At 39.8% G+C, this 24,209-nt stretch overlaps 1 protein-coding gene across 1 annotated transcript in view; it reads left to right on the top strand.

Annotated features, from left to right (window-relative positions):
• Positions 1 to 24,209, top strand: part of RYK (receptor-like tyrosine kinase) — a 58,473-nt gene that overhangs the window by 3,997 nt on the left and 30,267 nt on the right. Inside the window, exons 3-9 of the mRNA XM_009322903.1 lie at positions 1,844 to 1,943; positions 3,122 to 3,256; positions 5,555 to 5,611; positions 7,039 to 7,183; positions 11,193 to 11,293; positions 13,802 to 13,927; positions 16,257 to 16,343. Of these exons, the coding sequence (XP_009321178.1) occupies positions 1,844 to 1,943; positions 3,122 to 3,256; positions 5,555 to 5,611; positions 7,039 to 7,183; positions 11,193 to 11,293; positions 13,802 to 13,927; positions 16,257 to 16,343 (751 nt within the window). The remainder of the gene's footprint in view (positions 1 to 1,843; positions 1,944 to 3,121; positions 3,257 to 5,554; positions 5,612 to 7,038; positions 7,184 to 11,192; positions 11,294 to 13,801; positions 13,928 to 16,256; positions 16,344 to 24,209) is intronic.

Raw genomic sequence — 24,209 nt, 5'->3', positions numbered from 1 at the left:
CCGAGCATGACATCACATGGTATGGAATGTCCCTTTGGCTAGTTTGGGTCAGCTGTCCTGGCTGTGCCCCCTCCCAGCTTCTTGTGCACCTCCAGCCTTCTCAGTCGGTAGAGCATGGGGAGCTGAAAAGTCCTTGACTAGTGTAAACACTACCTAGCAACAACTAAAACATCGGTGTGTTATCAACATTGTTCTCATACTAAATCCAAAACAGCACTGTACCAGCTACTAGGAAGGAAATTAACTCTATCCCAGCCGAAACCAGGACAGATACATATCCAAACTGTTCCTTTCTTGTTTTAGAACAGTTAAGCACTTCTTTTGAAGTATTTTATATTTCTTGCTTCTGGCAAGCTACATGTACATATAGAAGCTATTGGCTGTGGAATCTCTTCTGGTGGTGCATTGAACGCACAGAAGGGGCAGCCTCTGGAAATCAAATGTAGAGCAATTGTGTTTTAGAGATTTCTAGAAACATATGTTTGGAGATGAGAGGAACCTATAAAAGTAGCATCTAGTGTGTTATTACTGAGCACTGATTAAATGGAAAAGGATTTTTATTTCACTTAATCACCGTGGCTGGAGCATGTAGCAACAGCTGTCATAAAGATTGCATATGCTCTTACATTTTGAAGGATTTCCAGTTACTTAACAATTTATTTTTGTATATGAAATGATCTGTTTAGTCTCTGCCAGATGTTCTTTTTTTTTTAAACTTGAGCAATGGTTATTATTCTGTCCTTAAGTAGGAAAGACTGCAGTAGGAACAGTAATATTTAACAACTCCACCAATGCAATTTCTGAAGATTCCTTCTGCCAGTGTTCTTCCCTTTGAGGTGTAACTTCTTACAAGATGTGAATTTTGGCCTGCAACGGTATTGGCTACAGTGCAAGCCAGCCCTTCTACTTGATATCGCATTCCACCTTCACAGGCAGTTCAGTCACTTGCCATTTGAATAGGACCTTTGAAGGAGTTTCCCTGTTATTACAACTTCAGCTATAAGCTACCTGCATCGCTGTCCCTGCCCTGAGTTTCGTTGGGCCTGTCTGAATTTTGAATAGGAATTCTTGAGCTTCCATTACTGTGACTGCACCACTCAGCATCTTCTGTGCTAAATTTGTAGGATGGGTGTAGTGCAGTTTATAGGAACTCAGAAACTGTGTGATGTTTCTACCCTTGGCATCTTGACTGAAAAATAAATTGATAATATAAATGCTTCCTATTATGTTTTAGAAAGGGGGGGGGAGGAAGCTAATGGGGCAAACAAAGTCAAACCAAATTCATTCAACTGAGTGTGGAGGGATAGGATGAATTTCCAACAGGAGCTTATGACTCAGTTACAATAGGTCCTATACTTTTTTGAATGAATATTTGCAGAATGAGCTTCTTAAGTGGAAACAAAATCTTAACTATAGTTGAATAAACTGTAAGCAATTTTGGCTGTGTAGTTTATAAAACAGACTAGAGGAAGGGGAATTTTTTGAATTCCTATGGTTTTAACAAACTGGCTTTTGAAAAAGTAAGTTTAAAAGTATCAGCAAGTGAGGTTTGTGGTGGTTTTTTTTTTTTAATACAGCACTTTAAATTCTGCCCCAAATTTTCAAGAATTATTTCAAGAGTGGCTTCTAATTTGGCTTTCTTAATTTGAACTGTCACAAAAGTCTGATATTTAGACTTCATATAAGAAACCTTAAATTTGGGCACCTAAAATCACCAGCGTTCTTTGAAAATAAGATACGGGTGTTTTTAATTTCAAGAAGAATTATGAAAAGGTATGTAGCATTTCTTTTTACTACTGTAGAGATTTCTTACGTGTTTTCCATCTTCTAACTATTGTTACAGGTTGAGTATAAACTGGGATTTCAGGTAGATAATCCCATGGCTATGGCTATGCCCCAGGCCAACATTTCTCTACAAGGAGAAGTTCCTCGCACCCTTTCAGGTAAACTCCCCACCCCCTGAAAGTGCACAGCTAGTGCTGATACTAATAATGCTTTCTGGTGGTACTTTGTTTTTTCCAAAATGTGTGTAGTGTTGCTTAAGAGCGTAATCTTTCTCTATTAAACATAATATGTTTACAGGCTTTCTGCAACAGTTATGACATTGCTAAAAAAAGTGTATTATAGATTGAGACTATTAGTCTGAGTGTAATATTTTTTTCCCCCCTTGTTTAGCAGAGGATACAGAATTTCCTTTCCAGGAAAAGTGACATTTTTATGTGAATGTACGCACACAAGGTTTCTGTTCCCTTTCAACAATAATCATTAGCAATTGCATGGATTTTAAAATCCATGCCTTTTAATTTCTCTAGCCTACAGAGATGACATTTCAAGATGTGTGGGAGTTGTTAATAGATTAAAGTGTTTATGGTAAGTTTTAAAACTGAGAAAACTATTTTGAATATGTATTGGCTCCCCCATAGAATTTATACTAGAAACAATTTTGTTTCAGGAAATGTGCAAGTGATCATCATGCCTTTCTCATTCAACTATGGTTCCTCGTACTCTGTTAGATATTCAAAGGGCAATAAAATATATATTGATGTTTCGGTTTTGTACAACTCTTTTGTGAAAGCAGACACTAGGGAATTAGGCTTGTTGTGTCTGCTCTGTTGGCATAAATAATACTGGTATATAAGATAGAAAGTAAATAATGTCATACTAGTTTAAGCTTGATTCCAGTCAGATTTGCAGAGACCAAAATGTTTAAACTTAACAGTTGTGGAAAAAAGCTAGCTTTCATAGCATTTGCAAAAGCAATGAGGAAAACTAAGTTTTCTGGTTTTCTGTGATAACAGAGGTTTCTCTTGTGACAGCACTTTAACTCCGAAGCTAATGGATGGCTAATGGTCATTTATCCACAGATACAATTTTAGTAATCTGTAAACTTTTAATATAACTCACATAAATTCATTTAAAATCTATGCCCTTTAATGCTTTAATAGTTGTCTGAAATTACAAGGCATGAAGGCTAAAGTAGCATTTCTTAATAGCAAGTTCTTTAAAAATGTACATTATAAACATCATTTAAAAAGACCTTTATCATTTAAATATTCTTTCACCACAATGTCTGAAAAGTGCTCGAACTTAACTGTAGTCCCTATTTGTTGTCTGTTTGCAGTGTTTCGTGTCGAACTCTCCTGCACTGGCAGATTCGACTCTGAGGTCACAATACTAATGCAGCTCAACTTGACAATAAATTCATCAAAAAACATCACAGTTTTAAATTTCAAACGAAGGAAAATGTGCTACAGAAGTAAGACATTAAGTTTCAAATATTAAAAAGCTTTTAGTGTTAAAGTATGATAAGAAAAAGGAGTGGGAAGGTATATGATCCAGGACATGAGTAACAGATCCCAAGAGTGAATGTTGGAGAGGATAGGAAAAAAAACAGGTAAAATTTTGCCTTTCAGAGACAAATGGGGTCTTTTGGTAAAAGCAGAAGCTGATGGATGAACAAATTCCCCAAGTGTTACGCTGCATTGACTGACATTTTTACATACATAGCAAAAAGCATTTTTTCTGTTGTGCTTGGAAGGAAGAAACTAGTTTCCTCAAAACTGCAGCACTCTGAATATTCAAATTGTTCTAAGAATTACCAACAAAATCTACTTAGTTTATAAATTGTATAAAATTGGCTATTTAGTGAATGTAAGCAGGTGTTAGTCTTTCAGACTTGGAGTACAAAATGATCTTGGTAGATAATGCACACTTCAGAAATCCCAGATCGACTCTTCTACGTTTTGACTTGGGAATCTGCAAACACAATTTATTCTTGGATTGTTACTATCTCCTGTTGCTGCTTCCTAGAAGTATTTTCATAGGCATCAGAAGAAAATTATTTTGGAGAATCCCAAGAACTGTACCCTCCTTAAAAATGGCGGTGGTGTCCTGTTCTCAGGCAGCGTTTGAGGATGGCCACCTCTCTATTTACATGCTCCTCCTGGCACTGTTCAGTTTACTTGAAGCCTTTGAAGACAGTAGTTGGCTTTTCAGAGGCGAGTTTGCCACTTCTCTTGAGTATGAATGTCTAAGGATGAACTTCTGGAAGGTGCAGGTGAAAGAGCTAGTGTGGCTTTTTAGCACATAATGATGTGATACTCATGTTCCTTGCATTGATGTTACAGGAAGATCATTCTTAATTTGAGGTGTATCTCTTTTTCTAGTGAAAATGGAGGTCTGGCTGAGAATGTTTCGAAGGAAAGACATTTTTACCTTTATTTCATCTTTTCTTAGGTACTTTTTCAAATGTTATAAGTGGGGGAGTCAGCATTGCTTGTGCATTCATAGCTTATTGAGCTGCTGAATGTGCAGAGGAGGTTTCCATAAGCACCACACAGTTATCTGGGTGTGTGAGATAGAGCCACTTCCTACATCATGCAGAAGTGATTCTTATAAAGATCATGTTTCTGTGGGTTCATAAAAATGTCAGTGACTTTTTTTGATGTGTGTTGATTGGTATAGAGCATCTGGGGATTTCTGATTTAATTTAGTGCATAAGTTAAAAATATGCAGGAACTTGCTAGCGGTTTTGCTCAAGGCATTTGTAATAGTTCCTCCTAAAGTTTAAAAAAGGGGAAAGAAAAAAAAGGAAGAAAAACTCTCAGATTTTTCCCTCCCCCGGATTACTTTTTCACAAGTTTATCAGGCTGAACTGGCTTACCAAGGAGTCAGAAGGGGCTGTGCTGGGAAGGAGGCAGCTCTTCACAGCTCGGAGCAGGAAGGGGGATGTGCAAGTGGGACTGCGCCTTTGCAGCCACAGAAATCCATAATATTGCCTTAACTGTGTGCGAATCTTCAGTGAGGTTCATCTGAAGTCATCTCCACAGCCTGCGTTCCCTTGGTTTGCACTGCTCCTCTTAGTGACCAGACTCATAGTAAGCTTAATGAAGACTTATTCCCTTTTTGAAGGAGTACTTTCACACACAAACCTGAATTATTGTCCTTGTGCCTTTTGTTCCATATTTATAAGTATTTAAACAGGCATTACCTCTTTCATCCTTCAACACTCATGACTGTAGCACAAGCTGAGAAGGCACGGTGCCCATGGCTGCATCTCTGACTTCTTCCTAGGATGAGTAGCATTAGACTGGAGCCAGAATTTCTTCCAAAAGGTCAGGATAGTATTGATTGAACATTCAAGAAATTATTTTCTATCTTATAGTAACTGATTCTGTGAGGTCTTTGTTGTTTAGTGTCTTAGCATACACTCACATACTCTGCACCTCCTCTTTCTACTGTCTGCTGCTTTGGACTTTGGTGGACAAGCCGCAGGGGTTTTTGAGGTAGGTAGATTCAGTGGGTTCAAGCATGGCCTCAATGGACATGTGTATCAGTGGTGAAATATCTCTGACCCATGTGTCTTAAGTGTGATTTTTATTATACAGTGGTTAGGTATTTAAAATGGAAATCTAGAGATAACTATAGTCCTTAAGTCAGCTCACCTGTTTGGGAAAGCAGATTTGTTTTTCCATAAATAAGGCAATTGACTTCCTGTGAAGGGCTACAATAATAAATGTATACCAAACTTAATGGTTTTCTTTCATCTCTTTAGAGCTTGAACCAGAAATAAAATCTCCAATGTCTGATAAAAACAGCAGCAAGGCTATCTGTAAGTGATTTCTGAGTGTACAACTTACTTCGGGTGTAAAAAATGAAAAACTTGTGATGTTCTTTCTGTTTCCACAGCTTTCCTTATGAAAGCATTCCCAAGGTAGCCTGTAGTACACCTAGTATTTTAGTGGGTTTTTTTGGTAATTATTTATTTTAACTGGGAATACATAGTAGTGAAGAGGGAAAAAACCCTATCCCAAATCTCTTAGCAACCTTTTTAATCATGTCTTAGGGACTCTGGTTTCTGTACATGACTCTGATCTATTTTCTTGACTTTAGGACCTACCTGGTTTGCTGTTTTAACTTGTCAGTATTGAATGAATAGAATGAGGTATTTTACTCAACTTTTACTCAGTCCTCTTCTAGCTGGAAATACCATCAACTGACTGTGCTCAGCCTCTGTAGTACCCAAAATATAAACATTTTTGCCAAAATGCTTTTGGAAAGCAGTGGAGTGCATTGCTCAGTTTTCTCTTTACCACCCGCTGTCTCTTCCAGGGCAATTGTTCTCCACGATGCGTGATTTAAAATTGGGGTTGGCTAGGGCTACTGCCTCTTTCTGCCTCCAATTCCTCTGCCCTTGTTGCACCTTGTTGAAGTCCAGTGCAGCAGACAGCCCTCTGCTGCCAAGGTGCAACTGCAGAATTTTGCCCTAAAACTCACCACAGTTGAGATTCTTTGAGAAAGAGGATTAACTGCCCTGTTAACACTGCTGCATTAAGATTCAGGTCAGGGGGCTGTAATACACCCATCATACCCTAAAATCAGGAGGAGAACCTGAAGTTGTGTGCTCTGGCACATCCGGTCAGTGAGTAAGCACCACTATCTCACTGCACCTAGGTATTAGTCTCATTTTATTTACTGTATTAGTGTGTGTCCTGGTGTGCAGGTGACTCCTGCTCTTCCAGCCCCAACTAGCAAGTCAATGCCACTTGCTGTGTTGGGGGTCAGCTGAGCTGGAAGCTGGGTTTGTCCGTGCTCCTACTGTGTTTGCAGCATGGGAGCCATGGAGGAGGGTTGAGGGTTTGTGCAAGGTCGAACCAGCAGGACCAACAAGACCATTTTAGGAGGTTCCTGGCTAGCTTTTATCCTTCAGTAGGAACCTTCCTTGTGTCCCAGTAAATAAATGGAGGTGTCGAGTAGCTTGCTGGGCCCTGCCCTGCTTTGCTGCAGCAGGAGCTCTTCTGGGTGTTACCATGGTCTGCCTCTGCAGGCTGGCTCCTGCTCCTGCCAGACCTGGGTGGCAGGGCACCGGGGGTGAATCTGGGGACAGCGGCACCACCCTCCTGACGTGTCAGCCTGCTGGGAACTAACAAAATGTGGTTTGTGGGGTTGGTTTGGGTGGGTGTTTTGTTTTGGGTTGTGGGGTTTTTTTTTTTACTTTTTTTGAGAAAGGTTCAGTAACTTTTCACCTTTCTATTTCAGTTGATCCTGTAAATGCAGCTCCCACCACTTCAACCCGTGTGTTTTATATCAGTGTAGGCGTGTGCTGTGCTGTTATATTCCTGGTGGCAATAATATTAGCTGTCTTGCACCTCCACAGCATGAAAAGGATAGAGTTGGATGACAGGTATGTATTCAAGCTTTTTGAGTGCATATCTGGGACATGTTTACCCAGACTTGTGGGAGTTCTTGTCTCAAAATAAGCACTCTGTAGTAGCTTGCAATTTCTGCTCTTGATGTCAAGCTGTCTCAATTACTACCTGTGCAGAGTTGTGGTAAGTGCGATACTGCAGAAAGGCAGCAGTTGCAGGTGCTCTGCTGTTTATGGGGTAGGAGGGTTATAGCTGTTGGGTTTTTGCCAGAATAGTTTTGTGGAGGACACACAGTGGGGAAACTTGGACAGAGTCAGGTCTACAGGGATTGTCAGGATTGAAGGAAAACTTGATATATACCTGGGCACGCTGAAAATACTTGTTTTTTACTGACTTCTACAGGAGATTGAATTTCAGTTTTTTCTATTTTGATTCATTTACCAGTATTCACTTTGGTCTTAGGGTAAAATCTGGGTATTACAACTGGTTGGTTATAAAGCTGAAAATGGGCTCACTCTGAAATGTATTTTCAATTCAGAAAAACTGAATTGGCACATGCACGTGAAAAGGACTTGTAACGTGAACCCAAGGGCAATACGGTTGGCTGAGTGGGGATTAAACACCGAGGCGGAAGGGAGGCTGAAAAAGCAGGTGGACCGAGGCTCTGCTGAGGCTGTGTGAACAAACTGCATCAGATGCAACTGTTCAGAAGCAGGCAGTTTTGAAACTGAATACTTTGGAAAGCAGTTGGGCCCGTGGGTCGTCACCCCTGTTGAAAGGATATCTTGAACTGTTTCTGTTCCTGCCTGCAACCTCTGAGTAACTCTATCTTTTCATCTTCCTCTATCCATTCATCTGTTTCTTTCTGTTTTTCTTTCTACCCTTTACTCTTGTGGTGTCCCAGACCACTTGGTTTTTGGGGGTGCCAGTGTAGTTAGTAATGGTTTCAAGGCCAGGTTGGATGGGGCTTTGAGCAACCTGGTCTAGTGGAAGGTGTCCCTGCCCATGGTAGGGGGGTTGGAACTAGACGATCTTTAAGGTCCTTTCCGACCCAAACCATTCTGTGATTCTCAGTGTGTGATTATCTAACCAAATGACTTGTCAGCTTTCCTCAATTCATTTGTGCCTAATTGTCTACTGAGGGTTTTTAATGAATAGAAGGTGTTAAAGGATGTGCAGCTTGCTTTAATTCAGAAAGGAAAAGCATTACATTTATAGAGTGTGTAAATAGTGTCATCTACAAGTTTTTGAGAGACTGTCTCAGCCTAGCAGTGTGATCCAAGTTTCCTTTCATCCACTCCATCGTACTTGATTTCTGTGGAGATACAAGCTAAAAATTAATCTAATGTTAATACTCTGTGGTTTGCAGGTATTAAAGAATTTGCTCTAAATCAGTACATGGCCTTCTGATAATTTCTGTGAAGTTTGTGCAGATAGTGGGATTTAGTTCGTCAGAGAGCCATGTGATGACTTGTTTTATGAGCCTGAAGGTGCCTGACCTGACAAAACCTTGGATGGGCTCCTGGGTAAGAGCTCTGGTCAACTAGTATGGTAGCAAAGGTGTAACAGAGAGGCAAAATGTGCCTGCAAATCAGGATCTGTGGGGTTTTATTTTCAGAATGGGCAGCGTGCACAGGAGCCAGCAAAGGGACTGTGAGGTGATGTTTCAGTGCTCAGCTGAGAAACTGGTTCAGTGTTGTAATTGAGCCTTGATGTTATGCACTAGCATTCTGTATGATCATTGACTGCTTGATTTAGCAACTAGTCAAGGAGCTTGTGAGAGAAGAAACAACTTTTGCTTTGGTTTTGAATAACAAGCTCAAAACATTGCTGTAGAGGGGTTCTGAATCAAAGATGGTAACATCATTAGGGTTAACGACCTCCCAGGAGCAACAGAGGCTGAAAAACCCACTGCTGTTGCTCTTAATTTCAAAAACCAGAACTAAATAAAAATGAGGAAGGTTGTTAAATAGAAGCTAAAACCAGGCAGCTGAGTTTACAGGCTGCACATGGATTATTTAAGAACATTGTACTGAAAGTTCAGAGCAAATGCTTGCATACCTCCTATCAAAGGCACTTGAAAAAGTGCCAAAGAAACTTGGCGTGGCTTAACAGCAGGATAATGGAGGTTATTAAAAGCAAGAAGGCATCGTTCAAAAAGCTGACATAATATGCAAGTGAGAAAACTAAGAAAGCTCATAAACATGAGCAAGTTAAACCAAAAAACCAGAATGAAGCCAACCAAAAAGGTAGTTTTTCAAACTTGCAACAGGCATAAAAAGAATAATTCGTTTTTCAAACTTGCTTGCAGCAGGAAGCCAGCCAAAGAAATCTGTAGAGCTAGTAGGTGATCAAGTTACAAAAGGAGTTTCCAGCCATAGCAGGAAAACGAACTGGAAGTTCCACATCAGTGTTTAATGCAGTGACCATGCCAGGACACTTCTTTCCGGGAACCTCGCTGGAGAGTGGATCATGTGGAAGCAGCTTGTAGGTGCAATAGTGCAAACAGTTAAAATAGGCAGTAATAAGTTGCCAGCACCAGAGAATATTAATTCAAAAACTCTCAAGGAAGTTAAAGTGGACTAGCTAGACCACTAATGGTGGCTTTTAACCTCATGCTAAAAACTATGCTGGAACCCTACACCTGGAAGACAGTGAATGTGGGAATAACTTTAAAAAAGGTTTCCCGAGAGAGATCGAGGCCAGCTATAAATCAGTAAGCCTGGTATTTGTATGGTGAGAATTAGTAGATTCTATTCTAAAGAAAAGATTCAGTAGGTGCATCTGTGATTATGGTATAATGGGGAAGAGTTTACTTGTTGGCTTTCATTTTTTAAAGGAAGTCTTGCTTCAAAACTAACAGTGGTCCTTGAGGGCATCACCAAGCATGTCTAAAAAATCCTACAAGGATGGCTAGCACTGCTTGGTCAGTGCTCAATAGCAGCCCAAGAAGCAAATGGAATGTTGATTACTTGGCAAGGCAGAGGCTTATACCCCAAAACAATCTCTTCTTTGTTCTCCAGATACAGTCAGCAGAATCGGAGAAGCTTTTAAGTTTCAAAAAAGAGGGGGATGTTTGTGTGTGTTTGGGAGGGAGATCAAAAAAGCTTCTTCCGGCCCTGCCATATGAGCTAGTAAGAGGTACTTGCCTTTGCCCGCAAACTTTCTCACCTGTTCTTAGGCCATTACAGCTACAACAATTCTTCTTGTAGGATTTTGTCTATGAGGATAAGACAGAAAACATCCTACTATGGTTTAAGCTATGGTTTGCCTGTCTCTTGAGTACTGTGTGCAGCTATGGTCCTTCTACCCAAAGAAAATATCTCAAAAGCACATTGTAGGTGGCCCTGGAAGGGGCAACAAGTATCCTTAGAGAGAGGAATGGCAAAGTAGGCTAGGACAGTTTGGTCTGTAAAAGAGCTGAGACAGGTACAGTGGTACAGGGCAGACAACCATTCGCAACAGTGAACTAGGGAATATCTTTTCAATATTTGCTCCAGCATAGGAACTAAAGGGCAGCAGATAGAGCTAGCAGCTGGCATGCCCAGAGCAAGCAAGAGGAGATCACTCTGGCTGAAAAAGCTAGTTAAGCTTTGCACGGTGTTACAGGTGCTTCTCCATTTGGCTCAGGCTGCTGCTTTCAAACTTTAGTAGTCGTTGTTGATTCTCAGTAGGATGTTGGTACCATGAAACAAATGCACACAAGTCTTCTCTGGAATATAATAGTTTTGTTGTTTCTGGCATGACAGGGTGGTTTTTGCAATAAATGTTTTGTCACCTTGATTTTTCAAAAGTGGGGGAAAAGTACTGGAAAATAGAGCAAATTCTGCAAAACAAATAGGAGGAAGTTGTTCATGCTCAAAGGACAGAAGTGCTAAGATTTTTGAGTTACCTGACATACATTTTAATGTGTGAGAGACTTTAAAAATGCCGTTCTTTCAAAGTCTAGCCTGGAAAATCTTCTGTTTTAACTTCGATATGTTAATTTTGAATTTATTACAGTGGCAGGCAGTCATGTTCATGTCCATTTTTGTTTTAAAACAGCATTAGTGACAGCAGTAGCTCACAAGGCTTATCCCAACCTTCCACACAGACGACACAGTACTTACGAGCTGACACGCCAAACAATGCAACGCCAGTAACCAGTAAGTGTTAATCTAATTATAGACCCTTGCAACAGACCCTCTTGGACACAGCTGGAGTATTTGGTGGTAGGGGTCTCATCAATTAGTCTTTTTGCAACCTGCAAAGGAAATGAATGGGGAAGAAGCTTTACAAGGGTGATACATTCATGGTTTCTTTTTGTTCACAGCTTTGCTTGAAAGAATATTAAATAGTTAAAAAGAGCAGTGAATTAAAAGGAAGGGTGGCAGTGTTTTATATACTCTGTGATAGACTGATACTAGCTATGTTCTGTGTTAATTCTGTAATTACTGAAGGTATTTATTATCTGCTGAATGTTGACTCCAATTATTGTCTGTCTTCTCTAGTGGAGGGATATCCCATATAGCATCACTCCAGGGAAGGGACTGTTTAGGCTGTAGGGAAGCTGGATGGTGTAGAGACACACTTGGTGTGCAGTTTCTTGGTAGTTCAGTCTTATTGGACTGACCATGAGACTTTCCCCTGTGCTAGCACTTACGCTGCTAGGCTGCAAGACGGTTTGGGGAGCTGAGCCAGCCAAAACTGACTTCCTTTGTACAGTGATGGACTTTTTGGTTGACTTGGGTTTCTGAACTGGCTTGTAGTCTAGCTGTATGAGCGCCGATATTGGCGCTTGGAGGGTGTGGGTCTACATGACTGAGCACTAGAAGAAGGCAGGACTTAACCCAAACTCAATTGGCTTAAGCTACTGCTGGAGAGCCTGCTTTAAAACATCTAAAGTGAGGTAAGGGTTTATATTACAAAGTGAGAAAAATGGGGGAGCCCGGCCAGAGGAACAAACTGTCTCTCTGTTAAACTCAAATTGCTGTTTTTCTCAATAGAGTGAGAACTGCCAAGCTGAAATAGTACCCTGGCACTCCTCACCTCTTCAGAAAGTGTAAATTAAATGGCTCCTGTTTTCATCTACTGCCACCAGTGACTTTCTTTTCTGTAATGCTCAATAGTTTTGTATTAATTGCCTGAAGAGACTTTGTTCAAGTAGAGTAGAAGTGTCAATGAAGATCCATTATTTAGAGCTAGGTAAAAATAATGATGAATGACTTGATTTTTTTTTTTAAAGCAACCAATAAGACCCAAAAGTCTCTCCCATTTTCTTCTGATTGCACTTAGTAGTGATACAGACCATCCTAATTCATGAGGGAGTACTGTACAAATGTCATGATTACTGTTCAGCCCTACTGTGTTTTCTTGTTTCCTTCCCACATGTGGAAACAGATAAGCTAAGATTGAACTCCTGCAACTTTGGTAAAGTTTTGACTTTCTTCTAAATATATATCTATAGCGCCTTATAAAAAAAAAAAGAGATGTTTTTTGTCATCTGAGTTCATCTTCTCCCATGCAAAAAACTGCCTTTAAAATTTATTTAGTAGAAGAATTAATTTTAAAATAAAAATAAATATATAAAAAAATATAAACCCCCCCCCCCCTTCCACAGAGTTTGGAAGAGACCTTGGCATACAACAAATTCTTGAGCTGGTTTTCCCTTTTGCCACCCGAAGTCCCTCCCCAGCCTTTTTATTTTCCATCTTTTATCCCAGATCACATTCTGCTGTTGATGTCCTATCAACGTCAGGTTTTCAGGTTGGCCCTCTAAGTGACACTGTTTGTTTAATTTTAATATGACCCCTGGAAACTAATTACTGAGCCTCTGGCAAACGGGGAGAGGAGGACCTGTCATGAAGGTGGCCTACAAGCCCATAGTGATGATTAAACCCTCCTTCACCTTGATGACCATGGTAGCTGCTATGCCTAAATGGGACCTGTTTGCTGTGTTCAGTCTGTATTGTTTCAGAATGCCTTTTACATGTTTTGGGACACCCCTGGTAGCACAGGGAAAACGAATATAAGAAGAAAAAAGGTTGGATGCATGAAATAAACAGGAAGAACATTATTAGTCCTTCCACAATCATATTAACCTCGTTTTCAGTAACGTTTAAATTAATAAAAATTATAATCAAAGTAATTATCAAGATTTTTCTCTAGTAATTCATAAACATGTACAAAAATATTCAGACCTTTCTGACTATATTAGTGTATCTAGATGTCTAGAAGTGCCAGAAGAGGGCACTGGTAGTTTTGATTACATCCTCCTGGCGTAAGGCATCTTCCTCACTCTGACAAGTCTTCTGACAAGTCTGCGACCATGATCTTTTTTTCCTTGTTGTCAGGGAAGTGCAGTGTTGTGTTAATCAGCTTCAGTATGTAAGAGGGAGTTTTATTTACTTGGTGTTAATAATGAGACTTGATTGCATGACACTATGTATAATTCTAGTGTGATTTTTTTTTTCTGCAGATTATTATATTCACATGACTTCTCTTGTGTTTGTTGTTTAATACTATAATCTTTTTAAGATTAATACATAATATTTTTAAGTACCTGCTGCTTGCATACCTTTATACCTGTAGGTGGTGCTAAGGTGAAGCAATGTGCTTGTGTTCTCATTATAAGGGTATTTATATTGGTTTGTTTGGCTCTGCTGGCTCCTCAGGTTATCCTACATTACGGATAGAGAAGAATGATCTTAAAAGTGTCACTCTAATGGAAGCAAGAGCTAAGGTGAAGGACATAGCCATCTCCAGGGAGAGGATAACTCTAAAAGATGTGCTCCAAGAAGGTATTTACAGGACTTGGACACTTGTTGGCTACAACATGGTGTATATATGTGTGTGTGTATATATATATTTATAGGTAGATTTTTCCGAAATTAATCGTGGATGATGTTTCTCATCTTTGTAACTTTGGAGGAGGAGAAGAATGATGAATGATGTTTACATTTGGGGTGTGGGGGAGGGTGGGGAAAGCAGTTTCCAGAATTCATTAGAATGGGGGAGCGACTAATCATGCTCAGTAAATCATTCAGCTTGTCTGTCTTAATAATCTGGTCCTTTAAATAAAGGTAAGGATTAGATGGCTAAGGAATGAGGTAATCAGTTGGGGCTCTAAGTGGCAAAGTAACTCACTTTTATAAGTTACTGCAGGAGAGCTTCTCTTAATTAAAAAAAAAAAAATCAAAACAGAAAAACCCAAAGTCCACAAAAACCTCAGTCATCTAAACTCATCATCCCAATTTAATAGCTTCTGATTTGGAAATCTAACCAGCAGATGCAACACTAACAGCTCTGATATGAAAAATTCAGAGACTACCTGATTCTTTTGTCTTGTTTAATGTTTACTTTGTTCATGTTCATGCACAACATTAATTGATTCTTGTTGATGTTGAATTTGGGAAATAGACTTAAATATTTAGGGATTTTTGTCATTAGTCTTTACTGCTGCAACTTCAAGTCTGTGTTTCCTGAGTCACATGAGAAATCAAACTTCCCAAAGCTACAGATCTGAGATACTCATCCTTTGGTGGTAGAACTGCTAAATGCTTTGCATTACTGTCTGAAAAACAATGGGAGGATGCTAACACTCCCCATTTCATGTATGCCTCTAAATCTCTAAGGAGGTAGCTTTGTGCTCAACTCCAGTGTCGGTTCTGCAAAAAGCTTCCTTCGCATGCAGGATGTGCTTTGTGTTCCTTTGTACTGTCTGTTGCCTGTAGCTGTGGTGTTAGGCGTCATCTGATGACGAGAAGTGACTCAGTGCTACAGCTAAGCATCAGATGTTCAGCACCGAGTGACAGAGCTGCCCTACTTTGCAAGATGCAGCTTAAATGGCTGTTGAATGCAATGTAGACCCAGTTAATACTGGGGTCTTGTTTCTTGGCCTCCAGCTGGTACTTGCATCTGTCAAAACCTTCAAAAGTTATTCAAAAGACTAGAAGACAGATCCTGATGAACAATCACGAATTTTAGTTCAGGATTGTAGCAGAGCTGAGCCTCTGTCAACTAAGAACAAAAGAGCTTCAGAGGGAAACAAGAGAATAATAGAAATGTTTGCTTAAAATTTTCAAGAATTCCTAAGTGCTGCCAATGGAACTTAAACATATTTTACAGGTCTTGGCCAGAGATTAATTATAAACTTCAAGTAGCTTCCATAACTTAATCTACTTTAACATTTTAATAATTTAGAAGATTATGGTTCTGCTGTGGTGTAACCAGTTGGAAAATGCAAAGCACCAGGTCTGAGAGTGCGCAAATGAAGAAGGATCTGTAGGGGCCTTTTGTATTGCTGGACTCATGCAGCACCTGATTCTGAACCTGCATCAAGCTCATATTGTACTAGATGTAAGACAAAAATGTAGGCGTCTTAAAGTTTCAAATGGAATAGCTACGCTTTAGCAAATGGAGCAGATATTAACAGCAAGTGGACCTTTACCATTTTCTGGTGAAGTAGAGAAATGACTTAGATGTCCAGTCTGGAATATGAACAGCATAATCTGCAAAAAGCCCAGAGGAGAGTGAGGCAGAAGGAGTGCGTTCGCAGTGCTGTCTCTAAGTGTTATAGCACACGGTGACACACAATTCCTGCTAAGGTACAAGTCTTTCAGGGTACCATTAAAAAAAAACCAAAACAAAACCCCAAACCATGGACCACACAGGAATGCTGTGTTACAGTCTTACTATGTCTAGATACTGGATTGCATGAAAACTATTTTCTATTCGTAACTGCTTTTACACGCTTCCCCATTCTCTTTATTTCCAGCATTTAAAAATAGATAGATAGATTGATACCATAACATGTTTCAGTACAAAACGCTATCTTCCCTTTGACTTTTTCATATATCTGTGTATTGGAAATATATATTTAAGGCACTCTTACGATGTCTTCTAGAACCAAGATAGGAGGGGTTTAGTTTACTGTTAAATAACTTATGCTGTGTATTTATGTCTGCCTGTAGTCTCTAGTTAAATTACTTCTTAATGAGACTACAATTAACTTTCTGCTGTGGCTGAATCATTTTAAGGTAGTGTTTTCTTAATAGATAATAAGTTCTGTTAATGTTATCAGTGTATTTTTACCACGTAATACTTACTAATTGTATGTTCTCTTCGTAGGCACATTTGGGCGCATCTTCCATGGGATTCTAATAGAAGAAAAAGACCCCAGTAAAGAGAAACAAGTTTTTGTCAAAACTGTTAAAGGTATGTTTACATAAAGGAGGTTTTTTGTGTCCAGTTGTTTGGATTGTGGTGCATGCTGGGTGTATCAAATCTGTCTTTAAAAACAAACCCCCCCTCCCTGAAATATGCAAATGGCTACTGATTAAAGTGCAAAAGCAATTTGGATGCTGCCTTCAGCCAGAGAGAACAGAAATCTTATATGGAAGAAAAATGCATGTGCTCTCCACCAGTGCCTTCAGTTACTGCGTCTTGAATACTTTTGCTTATTGTTCTTCTAAGTAAAAAATATATTTGTTTTTTTCCCTGAGCATGGTATTGTTCTTTCCATCCACAGCCTTTTCCCCTGCAAATTGCTGAAAAAGGCACCTGCAATGCATCTTAAAAATCTTTTATAAACATGCATGGCTGTACAAAAGATAGGGCATAGTTTCTGCCATCCTTAAACTTTGCTACTGAAGCATGAGAATTATTATTTAGAACTTAATTTATACAAATACAGCATCTTTGTTCAAGAAATATGTTGGAGTGATTTAAATCATGATAGGTAGACTTAAGAAACAACAAGGTAAGTATAGATGAAAACGGTATTGCACATATCCTGCATAAATATATTACATATATCTTACATATATCCCTTCCTCAACACTCATCATTGTAAGAGTTCTATAGTAGCTCACAACAGTTTTGCTGAATTCCCTGTACAGTAGTTGCTTCACCGGTTATTTTTGTCATTTCAGTTGGGTGTATTATTGCCTTTGGTTTTTCACTTTACAACTTCTTTAATTCTTTCTTAAAAAAAAATAAAATATTAGGATTCTATAAGAATTTCAACTTGCTTTAATTTTTTTTTGACTGGCTAGTAATTTTTAAAGATACTAATTTTGAAGAGAAAGGTGGGAATTGGTGAAGCTGCTAAATTTTGTTGTTGTTGAATCTTTCTGGTACTGATTTATTCTGTGCTGTTCTTAAGAAAAATATATTGCTTAAAGAAAGCAACCTTCTATTATTCTTGGTATGTTTCTCACACAATCAGATGTGTGCTTATGATAAAACCAAAAAAAGTTTAGGTGGAAAGCCACTTAGAAAAAGATTCATGTTCACTTCAAGGGGAGGAATTTCTTAAAGTCAACCTGATTTGGAATAAAGGTAGCTGGAAGAGGGGTCCCTACTTCCTGAAACAGTCTGAATTGGCAGTTTGGGATGGGTGCTGTTGCATTCTTTAGCTGCATGTTGTTCTTGATGTAGGCCTATCAGGATGGTGTGCTTTGGCAGTGAAGACAGGTCAGTGCCTGATACCATACCTGCTGCTCTGAAAAAATACGTTGAACTTCAAAAGGTCCAACTTGTCAGTACTATGAGCCAGGTACGAGCTGTGAGTAATCAACGTAGGCAGTGTGAAATTAGCCTCCTTTCCTGCCTAACAAATCCTTACCTCCTAATCAGCCCGATATGCCTGGACTGTAAGGTCCCTCCACCTCAGTGGGACGGGTACCAACAGTGAAGTAGTGCTTTGCGGGCATCAGGAGGGTAACCTGTGAGTAAATCTGTCTTGGCATCGAGTCAGCCAGCAGAGCTTGATCTGTGCTCTGGGACAACTGTTTGTGTTTCCGCTAATGGGATTCACGGAGGGCTGAACAGTGAGGATTTGCTGCTGTCCCTCTTCCTGCTCTATTCTCTTGCATGTCCTTGTGGGCATTCCTAGGTTCAGAGTGACAGCTGCTCTCGTAGTCACAGATACTTCTGTTATTTCTTCAGGAGTGCCTCTGAGTTGGTACACTTTCATTCTGTAGCACTTTTCCTCCCTGTTGAGTCCAGAGAGGGCTTCTGAAAAGTAGATATGCTGCCCCTTTGGAAGATGTTGGTAGCTACCATTTAGCATGATGGTGGTAGCTAGAACTGTGTTTGCTGAAGTAGTCATAGCCTTAACAAAAGTAATAGTCCTGTTATATAAAGGCAAGTATTTTCTTGTAGTGACTTCTAGCAAGAAGCAAAGGAGTGTCTTTTAAATAAAAAAAAAAAAAAAGTATGCTTCTTCCCAATATTTTGGGAACTTTTCCTGAATTCTGCCCTCTTCTGTTGCCCCTCCCTGCCAAACAGTTCTGACTGTCATTTTGCTTTTATTTGATATTGTTTCCGAAAGACTTATCCCATGTCACATGAGCCTGGTGCTCCTCTGTGTTGTTGGAGGCAGTCTAACTTGGGGCATCATTCACCAATGTTACCTTAGTCTGTGATCCCCTTCGCTCTGCTATTTGGTGGTTCTCTGCCCTGATTCAGAGTCAACAAATGCTACGGCTCTTGTGAGCACCGAAATTGTTGTAAGCCAGGACAGTTTGACATCTGTACAGCACTACTCAAGCATGCTTACTTTTTATAGCATTGGATGAAATGACAAGGCAACATTTGTGAGAACAGATCTTCATTTAGCTTCCTCCCATCACCACTTATCTAATTGCTTTACCAAAATGGGGCTTCCAATCCACTCTTGAAGCCACATTTCTCCCTTGCAGTGGCTTGTATCTTTGACACAGCGCACATCCTGATTTCTCTAGCCCTTCCCTTTGCAGTGAAAGATTTGCTGGCTGTGGTGAACTGGAGTATGGTCTTAAGGGAGTAATGGTATTCATGTAATTGTTGTCTGTAGAGAATTTCTCAGCTTTAAAAAGGATCTATATGGACAAAGTTTGTAATAGACTTTGCTGATACTTGTCTGTGAAAGAATACTGGTTTCGGCAGCAGAACGTTGCTAGGAAAATAACTATAAACATCCCCATTTCGCCTTACAGCAGTTCATTTGCAGTGCTAATATTAAGCAGCTTCGTTTTCGTACCCTGGCTGTGATAGCTGTGTGTGCAGCTGGGTCATGTAATAAGTTGGGAATTTGATCTGCTTGGAAAAAAAAAACCCTGCAAAAATTCTCTCTTAACCAGACTTTTTCCTTGATCTTGTTCTTTCTGTGACCACACACACACTGCTGTTTTGGCACAAACACAGGAGTAGGGCAGGACCACAAAAGTGAGATGGGTATGAGAACTATTAAACTGACTTAAGTATCTCTGTTGCTGAAGGCAAAAAAGGAGCCTGAGGGTCATGGAAAAGAAACAAGGGAAAAAGGCTTTGTCTGTGTAGCTAAGTTATCCCCACCCCCCCCCAAAAGTATGGGCTGTTCCAGAACTGTCTTGTTTTACCCAGTGGTGCACTCTGATAAAATAAAGTCCAGTGGTACCCTGAGTGACAGAAAATAATGGGGAGGGGGAGTGGGGTGTTCCAGATCTTCTGAAAAATGTGAACTGAAATTGTTTCAGCAGGTGCTATGAGGAAGAATAACTTTCTTGAGAGGAAAACCACCTCTTCTCAGCAGTATCAGAGCTTGAGAAACTTAAGACATTGCATTGGCTGTTTTGATATTAGGGTAGTTGCTATGGCTTTAAATCTGGAATTGCCAGAACCCTTTGGAAGGAGAACACCTGGACATGACAAATATCATCAGTACGCTTGTGCCCAGACTAGAACTTCATATCGTAGAATCATAATCGTTTGGGTTGGAAGGGACCTCTAAAGACCATCTAGGCCAACCCCGCTGCCATGGGCAGGGACATCTTTCACTAGGTCATGTTGCTCAAAGCCCCATCCAACCTGACCTTGAACACTTCCAATGATGGGGCATCCACAACTCTGGTCCCTTTAAGTATTAAAAGGCCACAATAAGGTCTCTGGAGTGTTTTCTTCTCCAGGCTGAACAACCTTAATTCTCTCAGCCTTTCTTCACAGGAGACGTGTTCCAGCCCTTGGATCATTTTCATGACCCTCCTCTGCTTCTCTGGACCTGCTCTAACAGGTCCATGTTTTTCTTGTGCTGGGGACCCCAGAGCTGGACACGGTACTCCAGGTGGGGTTTCATGAGAATAGAGTAGGTGGGGAGAATCACCTCCCTCAACCTGGGAGCTTTGCCTAGACATGACCTTAGTTGGTGCAGTTGTTTACTGTGTCACTGGATAATAAGTCTTCACCCCTGCAGAGTACCAGTGTGCTGACATATAAGTGGCTTTGTGTTGGGCGTTACCGTTGCAAGCTATATTGATCATAGCAAGTTTGTGTTGTGCAGAGTGGTAAAGCTGGTGGATTAAGTGATTATCGACTGGACATGCGCGAGAAAGCCCAAGTAGTATACATGGGACTGGAAGGCTTCCTCAAGCCATGGGCAGCTAATGTACATTGGCTTTTAGGAGAAGACCTCTGCTGTACTACGAAAGGTGTCAAAGAAGGGTTATTGTGCCATTCAGGTAATGGTTTCTGAATACTTCTCATAAGAAAACCTGTGAAGAAAGGTCATGCCATAGATCTAACAGCAGGTATGTATCATAATGGATCTCTTCTTCCTTGTGTTCCTTCTTCATATTAGTGTATTTATAAGATCCATAACCTTTCAGGATGGGTTACTTCCTGATAATGTGGACAGAGGAGAATGTGCTGTCAGTTTTCTCATTTCATATCCTGGACAAGATGGATGTTGTGGCTGACATGCTCATCAGACAATAGTTAGATGCGTATTTCCCGCTCCGAGAGGAGTGTGTTTGCAGCCTTGTCAGTTTCCCTCTTTCCTATCTTTTTACTTCGCCCTAGGGTTGATCCTTGTCTGCAAAGGATCAAAAAAGCAAAGGTATGCTTTGACTGGTTATGGCAGTAACTGCAGCAGCCTTTCCCCCTTTCCTTCTCTGCTGTTTTCTATTAACCAGAAGAGTGCTAAATGAAATCAAGAAGCCTTGATTTTTCTGAACTTAGTACTTGTTCTCCCTTCTGAAGTGATCTCCTGTTGAAGGAATCGGTAATACATAAAAACTGAGAAAGCCTGGACCTGCCTACCTTTGTCCTGAGAAACTCTTTAAGTGAAAGAGGCCATTCAGAGAGTGTGAGACTAGTTTCCAGGAATGTATTGTATTCCCTGTTTTCTCAAGCTGGGATTGACCTATTAGGTCAGACTCTCAAAGGGCAAGTTTGATCCTAATAAAGCAACATCAGTGCAGGAGGCTGATAGGTTGGAGTTCGCTTGTTTAGCATTATTTGACTGGTTGGAGTTCGCTTGTTTAGCATTATTTGACTAGTTTCTCCTATGCCACAGAATTTGTCTGGGGTCTTTCATCTGAACCGTTCATTAAGTCTTTGAAGTGCTTTTCAACCGATTCAGTGACTACTTGTTCCGTAGCTTGTAAATTGATATGACTGAAAAGTTGGAGACACTCCTCTTGAAATCCCAGTGCCGCATCTTTTATAAAGGTATAGTCTGAAGGCAGAATTCATCTCTGAATGCCAGAAGTTCACTCCAGATCCCCTAGAAGAGGTTTTTATTTCACCTAACTGTAGTGCACTCCAGAGAAAAGTTTTAACATGCCCTGGGCAGTGACAAAGCTTCTACCTGCATGTTCACGAGATACATTCATTTATAATGTGGTTTTTTTTTTTAATGCTGTATCATCTAACGCTTTAGAATGCGTCTGGATGCCTGAGTCTTCAATTATGTGCAGTGCTCTATGCCAAAGAGGAGGGCCTAAAAGAAAAAATGGGTATCAGTTAGCAAAATTAGAGGTAGCTTTCTGGAAGCTCTAATAACTTTGGGAGTACAAAGATACAAGCCCCTGTATCATCTAACGCTTTAGAATGCGTCTGGATGCCTGAGTCTTCAATTATGTGCAGTGCTCTATGCCAAAGAGGAGGGCCTAAAAGAAAAAATGGGTATCAGTTAGCAAAATTAGAGGTAGCTTTCTGGAAGCTCTAATAACTTTGGGAGTACAAAGATACAAGCCCTGAGCAAAAGGTGTCACTTGTTCATACTTTCTCTAGATCCTTCATGTTGGCCATCCAGTTGTTCTTTTCTATTTGCAGTTTACGGTTTCACTGTCTGTTAATTTGCTAGTCATCATCCTAAAAGTTTTAGCTTCTTTCACATTTAGACTTTTCTATGGATAATTCGCCTTCATTCTTTCTTTAAATGGACATTCATGAAGATTAAGGATGTGTCTCATAACATATTCTTGTTCTTACTGGTAATCTGTACTATATTTGGGATACTGGAATCCGTGGATCAGCATAACCTGAATAAGTTCTTCGTTAGAAAGATGAGAGACTTAGCTGGCATTTGCTGTCTTCATTGTGTTTCTTGCTCTACAGTAGAATTGTTTTATGAGGTTGTAATGCTTCACTTTCCGATAGGAGGTTTCCAATCACTCTCAACTTTGGGAAGTGTTTTGGTCGGCATGTTTCTCAAAGCTGGCATTGCATCTCTTGCCAGTGATTGACAGATCTCTTCTGCCTTTATGTGATGTGAAATAGACTTTCTTGTGAATCTTTTAGATCATCTTGCATCAGAAGAGGAAGAAAACACATGGTTTTCACCTTTGATTTAAAGAACACATTGTTTAATGGTGCTTTTCCTGTGAAGGAGAAAATTCTTTGCAGAACAAATAGAATTGTATTATTCCAGGAACATACGCAGTGAGTTTGAGTTGTGCAGAGCCCTGACTCATTTAGTACGTTCTGGCCAAGGTACGTTTTTGTTAAAAACAACCGATCATGCTGTTCAAGATAACCTGACTGGTTCCATTTCATTTTCTAACCACTTAAAATTTTTCTTACGTACAAGAAAGGAGTGTTTGAAAACAACCCACCCATGAAAAGCACTGGAAACAAAGTTCATAGTATGAGTGAAGATTAACTCTTAAGACTTCATCATTTTACCAACTTTAACAAAGCTTTGAGTTTTGTTCAAGTCATTATAGGTCACTAAAGGACTCTTTCAGCATTCTTGGCTACCTCTAAAATTACACTTTAAAAAATGTTTATTTGTTGTTAATCTAGTTAAGAGGGGATGCTCAAAGTGCACCCACATAGACAATATGGATCACGATGCTGTAATGGAAGCCTTGGAGAAGGACCTTACCATGAATTCATCTGGTACATCTCAGGACTGCAGCTGCCGTCAGAGTATTTGTAGTACACAAGACTTTTCTAGTATGGGTCAAAACATGCATTTTGCAGTGCAAGTTTGTGTTGAGTTGTAGATATGAGGAAACCTATTAGATGTTGAATGTTTTATGTTAAAACAAGTGGGACTTAACTGTCCATAGTGTGCAGACCTGTTACTGCCTTCATTCATGTGATGTCTGTGTTGGCCTGCTTACGACCTAGCTGAGTGCAAGTTGGTGACCCTTTAAGGACTTCTTCAATACAGTTAGGAGGTGTAGGAATAGAGATCCTGAGAACTTAGGCTATGTAAAACAAGTGAAAGCAATAGGCATAGTTAGGTGACTAAGTATGTATATATAAGTGTGTATAATAAGCTTTGTGTTAACCAAGTTGAAAGGTTTCTTGTTCATATTAGACATATAGTATATCGCAAGCTGGAGCATACACAGTTGTTCCCAAGGTACCATTTTTAAATTGCATTGAATTTACTATTCTGGGCAGTTCATTCTTAAAAGCACTGCCTTGTGAAAATACTTACAAGTTTAAGTTCATGCCTTAAATGTACAGTATTTAAGTTAATTGTTTAACCTCCCAAAATCAGAGTACAGTATCCTGTTTCTGTAGAAGAAAGTTTATGACAAAAAAAAAATTCAAGAGAAGAGCTGCTTCTAGTCTGAGCTAAATTCTTAAATGTCTTCATAAAGGAAGATACTTGAATTTAAAGACTTAGGGAAAAATAGCAAATTGCTGAATACCAGCTTAAAAATGCATTATATTTGTCATTCAATCCTAGTTCATTAAAAAATGTCCTGAGACCTAAAATAGTACAATATACATTAAAAAAATATTGAGTAGCAGCTCTGAGGTTGATGTCCAAAGTACTGTACTTCTTAATTTAAAGATTTGCTATTCCCTATGCTTCTGCGA

Source organism: Pygoscelis adeliae, unplaced genomic scaffold (genome assembly GCF_000699105.1).
Source record: "Pygoscelis adeliae isolate BGI_AS28 unplaced genomic scaffold, ASM69910v1 Scaffold554, whole genome shotgun sequence".
Classification (NCBI taxonomy): Eukaryota; Metazoa; Chordata; class Aves; order Sphenisciformes; family Spheniscidae; genus Pygoscelis; species Pygoscelis adeliae.
This window is presented reverse-complemented; position numbering and strand designations above follow the sequence as displayed.